The sequence below is a fragment of the Alosa pseudoharengus genome, unplaced genomic scaffold (assembly GCF_046254945.1).
Source record: "Alosa pseudoharengus isolate Yale_2024_CS ecotype anadromous, Long Island Sound unplaced genomic scaffold, YU_APseudo_1.1 YU_APseudo_1.1_scf_5, whole genome shotgun sequence".
Classification (NCBI taxonomy): Eukaryota; Metazoa; Chordata; class Actinopteri; order Clupeiformes; family Clupeidae; genus Alosa; species Alosa pseudoharengus.
In genome coordinates this window covers 15,661,150-15,676,449 of record NW_027468837.1, presented here as the reverse complement: position 1 = coordinate 15,676,449, position 15,300 = coordinate 15,661,150, and the positions used below count along the sequence as shown (strand labels likewise).

General features: G+C 41.2%; 1 protein-coding gene across 2 annotated transcripts; it reads right to left on the bottom strand.

Moving 5' to 3' along the window:
- Positions 1–293: 293 nt before the first annotated feature.
- On the bottom strand, positions 294–13,882 carry cyld2 (cylindromatosis (turban tumor syndrome) 2). 2 transcript variants are annotated; one of them, XM_076268041.1, is made up of 14 exons: positions 13,773–13,882; positions 7,542–8,050; positions 7,086–7,212; positions 6,215–6,459; positions 5,410–5,584; positions 5,144–5,285; positions 4,378–4,485; positions 3,837–3,916; positions 3,539–3,605; positions 3,292–3,430; positions 2,818–2,926; positions 2,302–2,417; positions 1,844–2,048; positions 294–1,044 (listed from the first exon to the last, which is right to left on the bottom strand). In XM_076268041.1, the coding sequence occupies exons 2-14, from the start codon at positions 7,956–7,958 to the stop codon at positions 869–871; spliced, it is 2,106 nt and encodes a 701-aa protein (XP_076124156.1). In that variant the 5' UTR covers positions 7,959–8,050; positions 13,773–13,882; the 3' UTR covers positions 294–868. The 2 variants fall into 2 exon arrangements, with proteins under 2 accessions (XP_076124156.1, XP_076124157.1); XM_076268042.1 differs by having other exon boundaries at positions 5,144–5,282.
- Positions 13,883–15,300: the final 1,418 nt, after the last annotated feature.

Here is a 15,300-nt window from a genome sequence, read left to right as displayed (position 1 = left end):
ATGCTGAAACTGTATAGATTTATTGTCAACTTCATGAAACACTGTTTCATGATAGTAGGCTCATACTAAACTTGTCTTTTATTGTAAGATATGCTGCATGCCGGACTCTGACATCACCGATTACTATTAGGCTACGATCCTTCACACTAGTGCCATGCCAAGCGCTGAGTATTTTTATGGGTACAAAGATAATACACAGCAGCAACAAAGTCGTACCTCTCTTTTCAAACCTTACTCTGAATCGTCTGATGTGAATTGGATCATGGTAATTTTGACTCACCACCATACTAATGTATCTTAAGAGTTTTGAACATTTAATGATATTACGTAAACATACAAACACAAGATTTACAGGCTGACTTCATACTTGGTCAGTTGTCCAAACCTCTCATTAAATATACACCCTCGATCACAAAATAATGCATATTCTGTCTGTGCTGTACACTGTTAAAATGTAAAAATAAAACCACAATTTACAGAAAGAATGAGAGGTGATACAGTACAACTCTAATCATTTTACATGTAAACCTACATCAAGACAAAATATAAACAAGCTAAAAACACGTCTTCAACAAATAAATATTTAAGTTTCATATCTCTAGCTGGACTCAGATCAACAAAACACGACTTCACTTCAATGGATCACTTGTGGTGTTAATGTGCCACAAAAGCCTGACGCAGACCTTGATGGGAACATGGAGTTAATTGTTGTTACATAAACATGTTAAGTTATGGTGCTCCTGTTCCTCCCACTGTCCTCGGACACTTGTCGCCATGACGCCACCTGGCCAAGGTTATGACATCAGCTCTGTTTATGTGTTAGTGGGCACTAGCTCTAGCTGAAGTCAGGCCAGACTTCTGCTCCAGTTTATCTGGAGCACTGCTGGTACAGGCACATGAAGGAATCGCAAAGTAGTCTGCGCACAAGGCCACTGGTTTGTGATAGGTTGACGCAAGCAAGGTCCTCCTCCGACTGGGAGAGAAAGTCGCCCACCTCAGGACACGCGCGGACCTCTGGAATGTTGTAGCCAGTGTGGTCATCCCCTGTGGAAAGTATAAGTATAAGTATAAGTATATATACTCTTGATCCCGTGAGGGAAATTTGGTCTCTGCATTTATCCCAATCCGTGAATTAGTGAAACACACTCAGTACACAGTGAACACACAGTTAGGTGAAGCACACACTAATCCCGGCGCAGTGAGCTGCCTGCAACAGCGGCGCTCGGGGAGCAGTGAGGGGTTAGGTGCCTTGCTCAAGGGCACTTCAGCCGTGCCTACTGGTCAGGGTTCGAACCGGCAATCCTCCGGTTACAAGTCCGAAGCGCTAACCAGTAGGCCACGGCTGCCCAAAGCACACACAATAGTTCAGGTGTCTGCCAAGAGTGCCATCATTTCAGGCGACCTTTTGACCTTTTCATAATGTCATGAAGACTTCCAGCAAACTGGGAGGAATACAGGATGATTCCTTCACATTAAAGCAGTATTTAATTTAAAGGAAACAACTGAACAATTATAATATTTTCAGTTCAGTTCATAAGTTCCCTAATTTTCATTAAATTCCCTAATCTTTAAATCTTTCCCTAATCAGAATTAAAACACAAGGACCAGCAGAGGAACAAACAGCTCAGTATTATGAGCTACTTTAAATTCAGGGTCAAGAATAAACTTGTGTTAATTACCACGATTTGTAAAATGATCCAACAGACTAAATTCAAAAATGTTGACTGTTTTCCTCTGAAACACTAAACTAACCAGAAAATCTCACGTGCATTGTCTGGAGTCTACATTCTCAAGACGTTTGGAATGTAAAAGAAAAACTTGTATGTGAGCATGCTTCACTCACCACTGCGATCAGCCATGCTGTCAAAGAACATCCAGGACTGAGGCTCAGGGCCGTACTTGACAAAGGACACGTAGTGGCTGGTCTGGATGCACAGGACGGCAAACAACTGCATGTGAGTTCTAGACACAGGGCTGCTGACGCTGAGCTCAGCAGGGAGAGCCAAGCTGCGAGGGGTATGACCTTGTCGGGAAGGGTGAGAATGAACCTGGGGGAAACACACCAAGGGGGAGAGACGTCATTGTAGTCAGGCGATTCAGATTAGTCAGCTTTCCTCTGCATGTTTTTTTTTTAAGAGAGGACCTTTAAAAAGCTTCATCAGCTAGACAGAAAATCATATGGGTTTCCAGTACTGTACTGTACTGTACTGTTAGTCACACCATATCAAGTGGCTGTAGCAAATGTTTGCTACTGAAGAACAATGATATGTGAGCCTATGGGACAATAGTATTTGAGTTTACCTGGGTGTTGCAGGTCCAGCAGTATTGCTTGATTCTTCCAGGCAGTTTACGGTCTCTGAAGCACTGGGTGCATTCGTGCTGTGCAAGGTGCCCACAGATAAAGCACTCCCTCGGGGCTGTAGACAGGGGCGAGAGGGTAACACTCTCAGTCATGACCATTTAACTGAATTCAGTAATACTACTAAAGGTAATCATGTCAAACACATTTAGCCCAATGACTAAAGTCTAAAGAACCAAAGCAATTATATTCTATTATTAAATAGAAAGGCAGAGATTAAAGCATAGAAAGTGATTGACAATTCAACATTGCTGCTGTGACAGAATCATGTTGAAGATAGTGAAAAAGAGATGCATCTGAAGTTGTCTGTGCTTAAAATGTGATGGCCCTGAAATGTGGGACATATACAGTAGGCCTTTCTATCTCAATAAGGTAAGGATCACAGAGTCCTTTGAGTTAAAACTTCAGAGTTGCCATTTAGCAGTTTTTAAAGGAAAGTCTGTCTATTAGGAACTCACATTGGTGTAGGAGGTCTGTAATGTCCAGTTCTGTAGAGGGGATGATGCAGGGGAACATCTTGAAGTTTTTTCCAAACCTCGGCATCTGAACCATAAGGCACAATGGAACCTACAAGGAGAAACATCATGTGAAATCAGGTAGTTTCTTTCCATATGAATATCTTTTGGGGTGAAAGGTATTACTACACTTTAGTTTTTCATGATCAAGATCATCACCATCATCATTATAATTTACGCTTCATGACTTTACTTTAAACGGTTTATCTTGATGCCAATGCAATGTTTAATGATGTCATTATAAGTGGCTTTGGACAAAAGCGTCTGTAAGAACCATAAACAAAAACATATTAGGATTTCATATATAATCACTTGAAAAACCTAATCTGCTTGTGATCATTAGATTTGTGAAAAACTATTTGATCAGCCAAAGCCTTAACCTCCCTTCAACCTTTATTTTGACTGCACATAACCCACCTCCTCAAACTTCAGGTTGCAAGACATGAAGGAGGTCTCCAGCAGCTGCTGGACGGAGGGACAGGGGCCCACGTCGTTTTTCTCCAGAATGATCTGGTGCGTGTAGGCATCTTGTGACGACCCTGAATCTCCATTAAATCTGAGGTGAGATGAGGAGATATAATTTGAATAACACATTTCTGGCAAATACCAAGTGTAACGTTTCTGTCCCACTGGATGTACCGAAATGCCAGTTATTGTCTTGTACCTAATTTTCAGCAGCGGGTCCATATGTAGGATGCGCTGAAAGAGGATTGCGATAAACTCTTCTGGATCTGTGGGAAAACAACAACAAAAAAACAAAGGTGAACTATCATTACCTCGGCCAGTTCAGCAAGCCTAGGTGGGGCTGTGCTTCCCTGCTGACTGCTGTGCTTCTCTGCTGACTGCTATCATGTTAACTCAACATTGTCAGCCCATATTGGACAGATACAGTGTGTCCTTATGTTTGCAGAAAGCCTGGTAAGCATCAAGTCTGCGTGCAATGTGGGATGGCTGGGACATACCTTTCTCCTCGGTCACATACGTGTTGCATCCCAGCTGCTTGCGGAAGTTCATTACGTTCTCTGCTGGGACAAAGCCATGCCTGCGGCAGAAGACAGAGGAGTCAGGTTCTCTTTCACAACTAGCATAGGTTGCTTGCAGAATAACATGTACACATAGTTCTACTGCTCTTTTACCTCATGTCATATGGTGTATGGTGTAAAGTTCTTCACATAGCAAAAGTCCAAAGACTAAGGGTGTCCAGTTGTGGAAAACACCTAAAGCTAAAACTTGAACCCACTTAAACAATTGCAGGTATTTTACATGACCTGACCTGCAAAGACACCAAAGGTCAATGCCCAAAAAATGACACTGAAATTGACACCTAAATGAGACTGTGAAATTCCAGCCAGCGCTTCAGTCAAACAGTCAAAACCAAATGTGGAGTCTAGATCGGTCAGTTCCTAAACTCTTTACATTCCCCGTTGACCCTTATGGAGTTCATGTGACAAGTCTGTGAGATAAAATCTACAGGTGGAGTGTGATCAAGTGACAAGGTCATACCTTCGTAGGTGGTTCACAATGTCTCTCCTCATCTGCCGACAGATGCTCATCTCTGCGTTGGCTGAGCTTTGCAAAAGCCTGTCCAGGGTCATTGACGAGGTGAACAGACTACACAAAGAAAGAGTAAGAAAGAAGGAAAGAAAAGAAAAAAAGAAAGAAAGAAGGAGAGAAAGAGGAATTTCTTACATGATCCTTACAGAGGATTAGAGATTATAGATTTGTTAATGGATTAGATATCACTTCCTCTTTGTCACTAAATAATTTACTATATTTACCTACACAATGAATGCAAGCAAGTACAATTACATTATGATTTTTCCCAATCATAAACATTTTTAAGGTGACATTGGAAATGTACATGGTTGGTTACAGAAGACCTCTGCCAGGTACTGACTCAAAAACCCTTTGAATCCTTGTATGCCAGTCTTTAGTAAACTATCTGGCCACAGAGTAACCACTACAGAAAAGAATATTGGGGGTTGAGACTATTGAACATTTGTTAGAGGGAGGGAAATGGAAAAAGAAATGGCTCTCTTTTGGCCGCTCTGAAACCTGTCCCAGCCTCTTCCACCATACACCAACACCAGAATTAACCTTTTTTTCAAGGTCTCAGTAGCCTTTAGGGAAACGTTTGCATTTTTTCCAACAAGGACCTATTTTCACATCTTTTAGTTTTGTTTTTCCTTTAGTTCAATTTTTTCACTAGGTACCAAAAAGGTCACAATGGATTAAATTAGGCTAACTTGTTTCTCAGCTGACTACCTACCTGAAGAGCGTGGCATCCAGGTAACAGGAATTGAAATGGCCTTGGATTCCTTTCATTTTCCCCTCTAGCACACGGAGGACTTCAGATTCAGTGAGAGGGGGTACGTCCTCCTCCCCTTTGTCCTCCTCTATGTGAGTGACTGCTTCAAAACAAAACGGCACATGTAAACATTTCAATCATATGTCATTGTGTCATACTACACGTCATACTGTTTGTGCTGTCATTTCTCCTCAACTTTAAGCTGAGGAGGGGAGGGGTCCGCTCACCTATGGGAGTCCGAGGGAACTCCTCAGTGTCTGCACTAGAAGAGGGGGAGGGGCTGTGGAAGCGTCCGTCTGGCACGCACATTTCCAGAGGTACAAACACTGCCCTGTTCCCTTGACAGGTGAAGTATCGCTGTCCATGGAAAGTCCCATCTGTGCAGGTGCCAACCTCGTTATCCTGCGACAGAAGCACAGAGGGCTAGGTCAGTCAATTCACTGGCCAAAGGCAGTGAACAATACCAGATGTTATTTAAAAAGCTGCTGAACTATGATAGAAAGACTATGGGGAGTTTTTTCTAGTAAACGAATCGGTTTATATATGTAGCTCAACATGAAAAAACCAGTAAGGACTGCTGTGAGAACAGTGTTTTTGTGAATTATGTGTACACTGTGCATATGGAGGACAAGTTACTACATAAATAGCAGTGTATTAGGGCTAAAACATTGATTTTTAATTGCAATTTAAACTAATGCAATTAGGAAGTTGCGAATGCCGGAATTAATCGTGGAGCTCATGGCTGATTAATTGGGAATATTTTCCTACTTCCAGAGGTAACATGATGTACCAACATTTTGAAAAAGCACCATAGGCAGCGTGCAATGAATGTACGGCAAAAAAAACAAGCAGAAGTAGCACTGGTCTTGCCCAGAAAGTAATGGTTCAGTCATTTTTTTATGTATTATATTGAAACTGAAGGTAGACTTTCAATTGCTATATTATTATTGCACATCAAATCACAATCATAATATCTGTCAGAAAAATTGCACGATGATACTTTCCTATAGCCTATAGCTTATATCAACTCACAAGTTCAATCCCTGCCCAATTGCCTTTCTTTCCAGCTGGTACACCAATCCATCGGATCACTCCATACAGAATGACATTTCTGTCTGATGCCATCTCCACCATGGACCCCACTTCCAGCTGGTAAGTATTAGACAGGCTCTTGATGTCAGGGGTGTTCTGAGATGATATTTTCTTCCCCAGAAACCCATTTCTGGACCCCATGATTGGCAAGGAGTTGATGCGGGATACAGTCCTCCTGTTGATGCCTGAGGTGTGTGTGTGTGGGGGGGGGTGGCAAAAAAAACTATTCAAAACAAAGGAATGGCCTCGTGTCACAAGTCGAAAGTTTGGTTTGCTACACCGTGCACTCTTTCACATGATAAGAGTCATGAGTTGCTAATGTGAGTGACAGGCTTCAAGCATTCCAGCATTCTTTGGTCCGTTTTTCTAGTTCTTTAAACAGTCTCATATCTCTCTCTCTCTCCGTCTAATCATGGGATAACATGGTGACTAACTCAGAACTCGGCCATCTAACCCTCAGCCATCCTTAGAGATAAGAGTTAAGATGCGTCATTCTGAGAACAACAGGGTTTCTCCATACCTTAGCAATCACATTAAACATATAACCCTTGGCTCTTCCTGATCAATTTAGAGACATTTTACCTGTGGATATCCTTGGCACCATTTTTAATACAGCTTCAAATAGGGAAAATAGCAGCAACAATGTTGTAGGATTACTACATACAGTATAGGTACACCCATATTTATTAAGCGGACATGATATGATATTACTGCCAGAATATCCAAATGCATCACAGACTAAGTCTTCCGATTGATGACCAAATGTTTACAGCTAACCAAGTCGCAAGAACAGCACAGACACAGCACTCACCAATAGTGTGGTTGTCTCTCAGTGGCTGCTTAGTGCTTGACTGAGCCACTTGTATGATGTCTGCAGCACTGAACACAGGCAGTGGAGCTGGCTTCTTAGATGACAACTTATCTGGATTCTGTGGGGACTGAATAGAAAGCACATAGAAACCATTGAGACTCTCTCTCAGCCTGATTGCACAGTAATTTAGGCTATTGTATTTTTCACATATGATGCCCCCCCTCCTCCCGTCTAGCCAGACTGTTTATTAGTGGCCTATTATGTAAGAACTCATCCTTGTCATGTCACATAACTTATAGGGTCATGTAACAAGCTCGTGTAACAAAACTATACTTGCATAGCTTGCATTCAACTCCAAGATGCTGCAAGATGGAAAAAATATAGCAACAATGACAAAACAAATCAGCAACAAATCAGCAGAAAAAGGAAAATGTCATAGATCACCAAGGAACACACCACAGGCTGTAGTTCAAATCCCAGCATGTTGAGGTCATCCGATCCATCCTTACGTCCAATCTGCATCAGGTTTTTCACCAGACATGGTTGGAAGCCTTTCTTGTAGCGCACCACGACCAGGTCATCTTGTGCCAGCTCACAGATGACCTTGAAGAGCATTTGATTGCAGAGGATCTCTAGCCTTCGGCTGGCCGGCGACACGAACAGAAGGAGTTGAGCCTGGTGGCGTGTGAGTGAGTATGTCTCCTCCCGCTTCAGAAGACCGCCACTTTTGGCCGTGCCGCCACCGCTGCCGTATACAAGACCTACAATATCCCCCGTTTGCGTCTCAGCCTCAATTCGACCAATGGAACCACGAGAGAAGCCTTTCCGGGTCTTGGTACGTGTAACGATGAAGTATTTGTCTATGCTCTCCATATATGCTCTGTGAGGGGGATTCAGCTATTTTAGGCACACGGCGCAGAATTGCCAACAATATTGGATGACAAGGCAAGTAGTGGGTAGGTAGCCTGTAGAGACAAGCACATAAATTAATATACATCTCATTGCATTGTATAAGTAGTAAGTATAAGTATATATACTCTTTTGATCCCGTGAGGGAAATTTGGTCTTTGAATTTATCCCAATCCGTGAATCAGTGAAACACACTCCGCACACAGTGAACACACAGTGAGGTGAAGCACACACTAATCCCGGCGCAGTGAGCTGCCTGCAACAACAGCGGCGCTCGGGGAACAGTGAGGGGTTAGGTGCCTTGCTCAAGGGCACTTCAGCCGTGCCTACTGGTTGGGGTTCGAACCGGCAACCCTCCGGTAACAAGTCCAAAGCGCCAACCAGTAGGCCACGACTGCCCCTATGTGGTTAGACATGGAGGAATGAAAAGTGGTATAGAACTCGTATGGTTAGGAAGCCTAAATTACGTTATAATTTTCATCTGAAAGGTCCTATCGGGCTATCCTCTATTGCTATAACATTTATTTGTGTAAAAATACTGTGCAATATTGCCAACTTGTACATGTAGTGTTAGGCCTTCATACATTACGCAAACGTACAAGTGGCATATGTCTGCTATGACAAGAGAGAGTTAAGAGAGAAAGAGGCATATATTAACAAAGAATAATATAGCGTCAAGGATATGGCCGGATAAATAATCACTTGGACAACAGTTTTAGGGGCAATTTCACTTGAAAGCCCTAGCCTACATTCTCTCTCTTTTCCTACCCTCTTTTAAGCGCCCTTAACTATCATGACCATATGGACAAAACTATGTTTGCACTTTTAACATGACACGTGTAAGTAATTATTCCATTGTGTTTGATATATAATTAATCCATCATTGCATTTCATGCATAGTGAAATTGTCAAACAATTCAAATCCATGTTAACTCTTTCGCAGTTGTAGCCTACCTTCTTTGGGATACTTTGTTTCGGTGTGTCTGATTTCGCCTATGAACAGTTTGGGTTTTCGTTGACGAATAACGAAAAATTTGCGTCAGAAAAGGCATAGGCCTGGCATGTCTCAATCATAGACAGTAAAACTCAATATGCGAGACTTATCATTTCTAAGCACTGTTGTTGAAAAGGATGTATGCAAAAATGTACCGGTATGTACTTGGTATAAGTATACTCTTTCGATCCTGTGAGGGAAATTGGGATGTTGTGTGCCTTCTGGTTTCTCCACCTACTGGTTTCCTTGCGCGTGCATGCGCTGCAGCAGTTGTCAGTCATTCACAAACAAGTTGTTTTTAGGCGGTTTAAAGTCGCTTTTCATATACGCCATGAGCGCTCGGCTACATTACAGCCACTCGGACAAAAGACATGTAAAAAAATATATGTTTTGAAAACTAGCATTAAACTGGATTCTATCCCGCAAAAGCAACACATGCATGAATCTCTCCAGCCTGATTCCCTACTCCTCGAGCCAACTAATACCTGGCTGTAACGCAATACAATTACCTATTGTAGGCTACCATCAATTAATAACGTAGGCAACACCCTGGTAATATGTTGTCCAGGCTATCTGAAACAAGTGGTTGCCCTTCATCTAAACAACTGGTTACCTTAGGCTGCAACCGTCAGTGCACTGTGCACAGTATGCTACTCTTTGTGGTTGATCAAATAAAAACTAGATGTACCGCATAGCGGTACAAAATATGACCGCCGCTCAGTCCTGTACATCCGTTCCGCGAAAATAAATCACACTTCAATTTGTCTCCATATTTTACTCCACCCCCACTCTTGAAACTTTTGTGTATGCTTGTTTGGCATGCCTGAGTGTGTGTGTGCGGCTGCACAGAAAGTAGCCTACTGGTGCTGAAAAGGTGAATAGATTGTAGAATAGCCAAAGAAGATGTAGCATTGTTATAAAACCTTTAAAATCTCTAAACAATCACAAGTAGGGCAGTTCATCACAGTTTATCCATTGCAACTGGATTGATGAAAGGTCACTTACACCTGTAGGTTACATTGTATTTGGGAAAAGCAAAAGGTATCAGCATAATGTTATTTATTTATTTATTTATTAACAAAAACATCTCTGTCAGTTCCATGCCGTTTTCAACAGCTATCAAAAACAAAGGTCATTTTTGGATGGATGGATTTTTTGTGAATGTTTCTTCTTCTACTGTACATAAGATTTTAGTCATCTTTAGTTCATGTAATACTTTATTGTCAATGCACAAATTAAGTAACAGTAGTCTGAAACGAAATGCTGTTTTACATCTAACCAGTGGTGCAAATAACTGACATGTCCAAATGGGCCTTGATAAAATGCGTCGCTAGACTGTTCATACACATTTTAACGGGCCAAAGTTGAAGAGCTGTTGTCCGTTATTGTTCGTGCAAATATAGGCTGATTCATGTTCCCTTGCATTGTGTAACTGAGGTCCATGGCTAGTCTGGCTTTCACCAGACCAAGCTCAATCTTTTAAGAAATCAAAAAATAAATAGCGGGCAGATCAGGCTGGGTTCACCCAGCCTAGTCCATAGGCACCCGATATTTTTTAATTTTCCGATTGAGATATCCACGCTCTGGCTATTCTAAATGCAAAAATGCATCAGGGAGTTATGACAAAACTGTAACTAACAAACTAGATCCTAATAGAAAGCTGTTAGCTTCCCTAAGCTACAGGTAGGCTTATAAGGTAGGCCTATTTACAACATAATTTGTCAATAGGCTATGCTGGCGACACAAATAAAATCTCCTTTGGAAACCAATGGCTTACGCCTTACAGTATCAAGCAGACTTAAACTGCCATATCGTGGCGAAAAGTTGTAATAAAATTCACGCAGCTCCATGAGTCAAGGAAAGCGCGAATGAAGTAGCCACTTCTAAATGGGACCCACTACACAGTAGCTTAAGGTGTGTTGCTAAAGCAGCCATAATGAAATGAAGGTGTCATTGTTTGGATACTTCACACACACGTGCTTTTTAATTTCACAAACTACAACTACCAAGCTGGAATCAAAGCACATCGATTCCCCTCTCACACCCTGCACGCACTTAAAACAAAATAAACAGGCGTCTCAGTCTCACGCATGTATAGGCAAAACTGTATCAGACCGGTGTAACGTTGGTAAATCTTCCATTGCACAGAATGATTTTTGTAGCACGTGCAACAATGACAGTCGAAAGATACAATTACAGTGCTGCTATCAATTTGCTTGGTATAACCGCATTTATAGTTTTCTACAAATGCAATCAATCAAATTGGCCTCCATCACTCAACCAACGCTAACGGTAACATTACCTAGGTCCTTATTGATATTATAAGATTAACGTACCTGCAGTAAAAACCAAGCATGTCCGATAAACATCCTCAGATTTATTTCGGCTTCAAGAAGAAATGGGAATTACATTTCATGTGAACATCATCCTATCCTTATTAGATGTTCTCTGCGGTAGTCCTTGTAGGAAGCGTCCATTGTTTTTCCAACCCACTTTTAACTTCCAACAAAATTACGTCTCACGATGCGCCATCTAGTGGACAAACGACTACTTATCGCAAATACTGGAAATGCAGCCATGATGATGATGATGAATATTTATTTTGGCTTTCTTTTAATCCTACTGAATTTGTAATTATGTATCGGCCGTTCTAATACCGATAGTATGTGGGTGCCTGTGTGTGTGTGTGCATGTGTATATGTGTGCACTATGGATCATAATTTTAGCACTTACATATAATCCACAGTAATTTTTTATAAATACAGATTAAAACATGTTCAATGTTTCTGTCTTGCAATCTTTTACGACATGTGCATACCTGTAATATACACATGTGCATAGCTGAGTAATCTGTACAAAACGTATAGCTATGACACTCAGCACAGCTGCAAATATATATATTGTTTTTCCAAATTGCGGAGCCCACTGTAAGGATGAGTAATAATTTGACCGGTGGCATTTCACTGCGCTATGCCACAGAAAACAATTTATTAGGCTGTCTGCCAGTGGCGACTCATAAGGGAAGCCAAGGTCAACAACACTTTTATATTATTTAAAAGATAATAATGACAGTAATTTTGTTTTAAAGTATTAATTTCTTAAGAAATACTACACATTTGATGCTGTTTATCTCATTTGTAAATGGTGCACTGTCACTTTAAACCCATTGTGCCACTGTCCACACGTTCTCATAATGATCTTTTTTTACTAGCTCCATTCAGCCTATGGCTAGTCCACAAACTAAAACATTTGTGCCACATGTATAGCACAATATTAATTAAGTTGGCACAAACAGTATTCCTTTGGAAAGAGAAGCATGTATGACATGATGCTTGCTTGACATTTTCTGTTTGCAATTAAAAGTGAATTATGGTAGCCAGCAGCCACCTAGCTACAGTAGCTGAGTGGAATGCGTTTCAATCGGCATATCATGTGCTTCATGTAAATAAATTATAGAATACTTCAAGACTAATCAGTTCCATTACACAAAGGCAAAGACGACTCTTCATATTCTTGTCCACTTTCCAAATCACAGTGAGTGCAGCTAGTATGTCATAGTGACCTGGATCTGATAGTTTATAACAGTGAGAACCTAATCTCGTATTTGTTGCCTTCACGATTTCCTAAATACGTTTCTTGTATTTAAAAGATATCAATCATCATCAACAATGACAAGCCAGCTGAAACCTACTCGTTTTCTCTCCCTCTCGTGCGCGCTTAGATGCGTTCTCAATTAAATGCAGTAGGCACTGCACTGCGCTCTGGCCGCTTGTAGAGGCAAAGTCCGAGTCAAGTCTCGAGAGAATAGTATTCAAGTCCAAGTCGAGTCGCAAGTCATGCAGAATTTTATCAAGTCTGAAGTCATTAAAATCATGACTGAGTCCAAGTCATGTGACTCGAGTCCACATGTCTGATACCATTTGTGTCACCTAATGCAAGACCAAATGTTGCTTGCGTGGTTAATAGGTGATTTGATAACGGTTTTCAGAGAATTGGAGTGGCTCAAAGAGATAATGCGCTGAATAGGTCGGTCTGGTTCATAGGTGTGCGTATTTATTGCAGGTTCGAATCCATTTTAAATGTAAACTATGCAGAATTGGCAATTTCCTTACTGTTTTCTCGGTTTTTGCTTCTTTTTTCGCTGGCTCTGTCATGACGAATGTCTGAGAAACTCCATCGCTACCTTTTTCTAGCCGGTGCCTGGCGTGGTATTTGAATGCAGTAAAGCAATTCGTTACACTCGTTATACTTCCTGACACTGAGGCCGTCGGCCCGCCGGCCCACAGTTGCAAGGGTGATTTTTCCGCTCACAGGCGCTAGGGGGAAGTGACACGGCCACCATTCAACCCGAAAAAAGTCATATAACCATTCCAATGACTCTGAAGCTGTTAAATGAAGGTAAATTAAGCTAAAAAACTTGCATATTAATCTAAAAAACCTGCATAGTGTGCCTTAAAGTGCTTTATATGCTATAAAGTGTGCAAAATTATAGCCTTTATTTTACATGTATTTTGTACGAGTGGTTGTAGTGTAATGATCATATGAAATGCGACTTTAAATCCGTCTAAAACAACTTGTTTGTGAATGTCTGACAACTCCTGTAGCTGTGGTGAGCAACGCGAGCACGCGCAAGAGGGAAAACCAGAAGGCACACAACACCGGTACGCATGTAGTCATGTAGGAAAACCATTTCACAGCTAAAAACACAGTTAGGCTACATTGCACCAGAAAGTTTCCTGTAAGTAAAAAGAGGAAAGCGGCAACCCATGTTTGATTTCACTCACCTTTGGATGAGGTTATCCAGGCCTATTTGTGTGAAGGTATGTTCTGGTGATGGACAATTCACTTAACATTCCGGTGCACGACTGAGGCGTCTCTTTCTGTGCTGTAAAGTTTTCCCCGATGTGTCTAACCTCATCACGACCGAACACGCCCCCACTTCACATGAGTTGTTTGCACCTCCAAGTGGTCTGTGACGTAGGCCTACATTTGTGTGAAAGAAATCTGAATCAAACAGACATATGAGGTTGGAGTAGTGGCAAATAATGAAGACCATGATGACATAATTCTGTAAGTATGACATTTTTTCGTAATGTTTAATATTGGTGTTACATACACTTTCCTTTCAAACCAAACCAGTTAAGCAGGCTTAACAATATACTGCACCTGCCTCTGCCTGATATTATCAACTTGAATGTTAGGTGGCTGATTATAAAATAAAGAAATATTAGAGGCTGATTTATTGGCTAGATATTTTTTGCTGTCGAGGAAATTGCATACAGAACATACTTTAGTGTCAATCTGCTTGGTGTCACAGACTTGACGTCACATTAGCCTTTTCTCAGTGTTTTGATTGGCATGGAAATTGGGCCGCTATGTAAATGGTAGACCCCTCTTTAGCCAATGAGTATTCAATAAATGATATAGGTGGATGAGCTCACCGAGTTGCCACACCGAGCTGCCACAAAAATTATTAAATAATCTGCAGTAGGCCTGTGTCATGTCTGCACATGTGCATGACATCATCCTTTGACTTCTGCCAGACAATACATGAGATCTTCATGAAAATTTACTACAAAAATATGGTTACATATGGTTTCATATTTATCAAATCCATGTCAAAACACCACTTTGTGCAGAGTAGTAGTAGTCGTCATACTTTCTATTATATCATGAATCATCACAAATGCCCTTACCATGTCTTGCACACAGACCTTATAATATTGTTAGGTTACTTTAATTTAATTGTATTGTCATTTACTGCACCTTCCAGCATAGGTTTTGCATTTTCTATTGTTCAGCAATCAGATGAGATTAGTGCTGTGTGTCAGGTTGTGACTGCGTGACAGGGATGCTTTGGTCTGATGCCAATCAGTAACTGCTAGGGATAGGGGTGATAGTTATGCAAGCATGCCATCCATTACATAAGTATATATACTCTTTTGATCCCGTGAGGGAAATTTACTTCAACATCACTTCAGCAGTTCAATAAGTTAACAACACTGTTGGACCACACCAAACAGACGTTAGAGGACAATTTAGGAAATTATTATTATTATTATTATTATTATACCAGGTGGCAAACAAAGGCAGAGGCCCACAACCTCAAGATAAAGACTGAAGAATATTTTGTAGCAGGTAGGCTTATAAGTAGATTTGTGTAGAGTGTGAGGGAGAGGAATTGAAAGAGATTACAGCAAAATTGTCTAAATTGTCTCTACAAGAAAGGACAGAGCAGGCTGTACTTCCTGAGGAGGCTGCGGTCCTTCAATGTGTGCAGCAAGCTCCTCAGGATCAGTCTGTTGTGGCCAG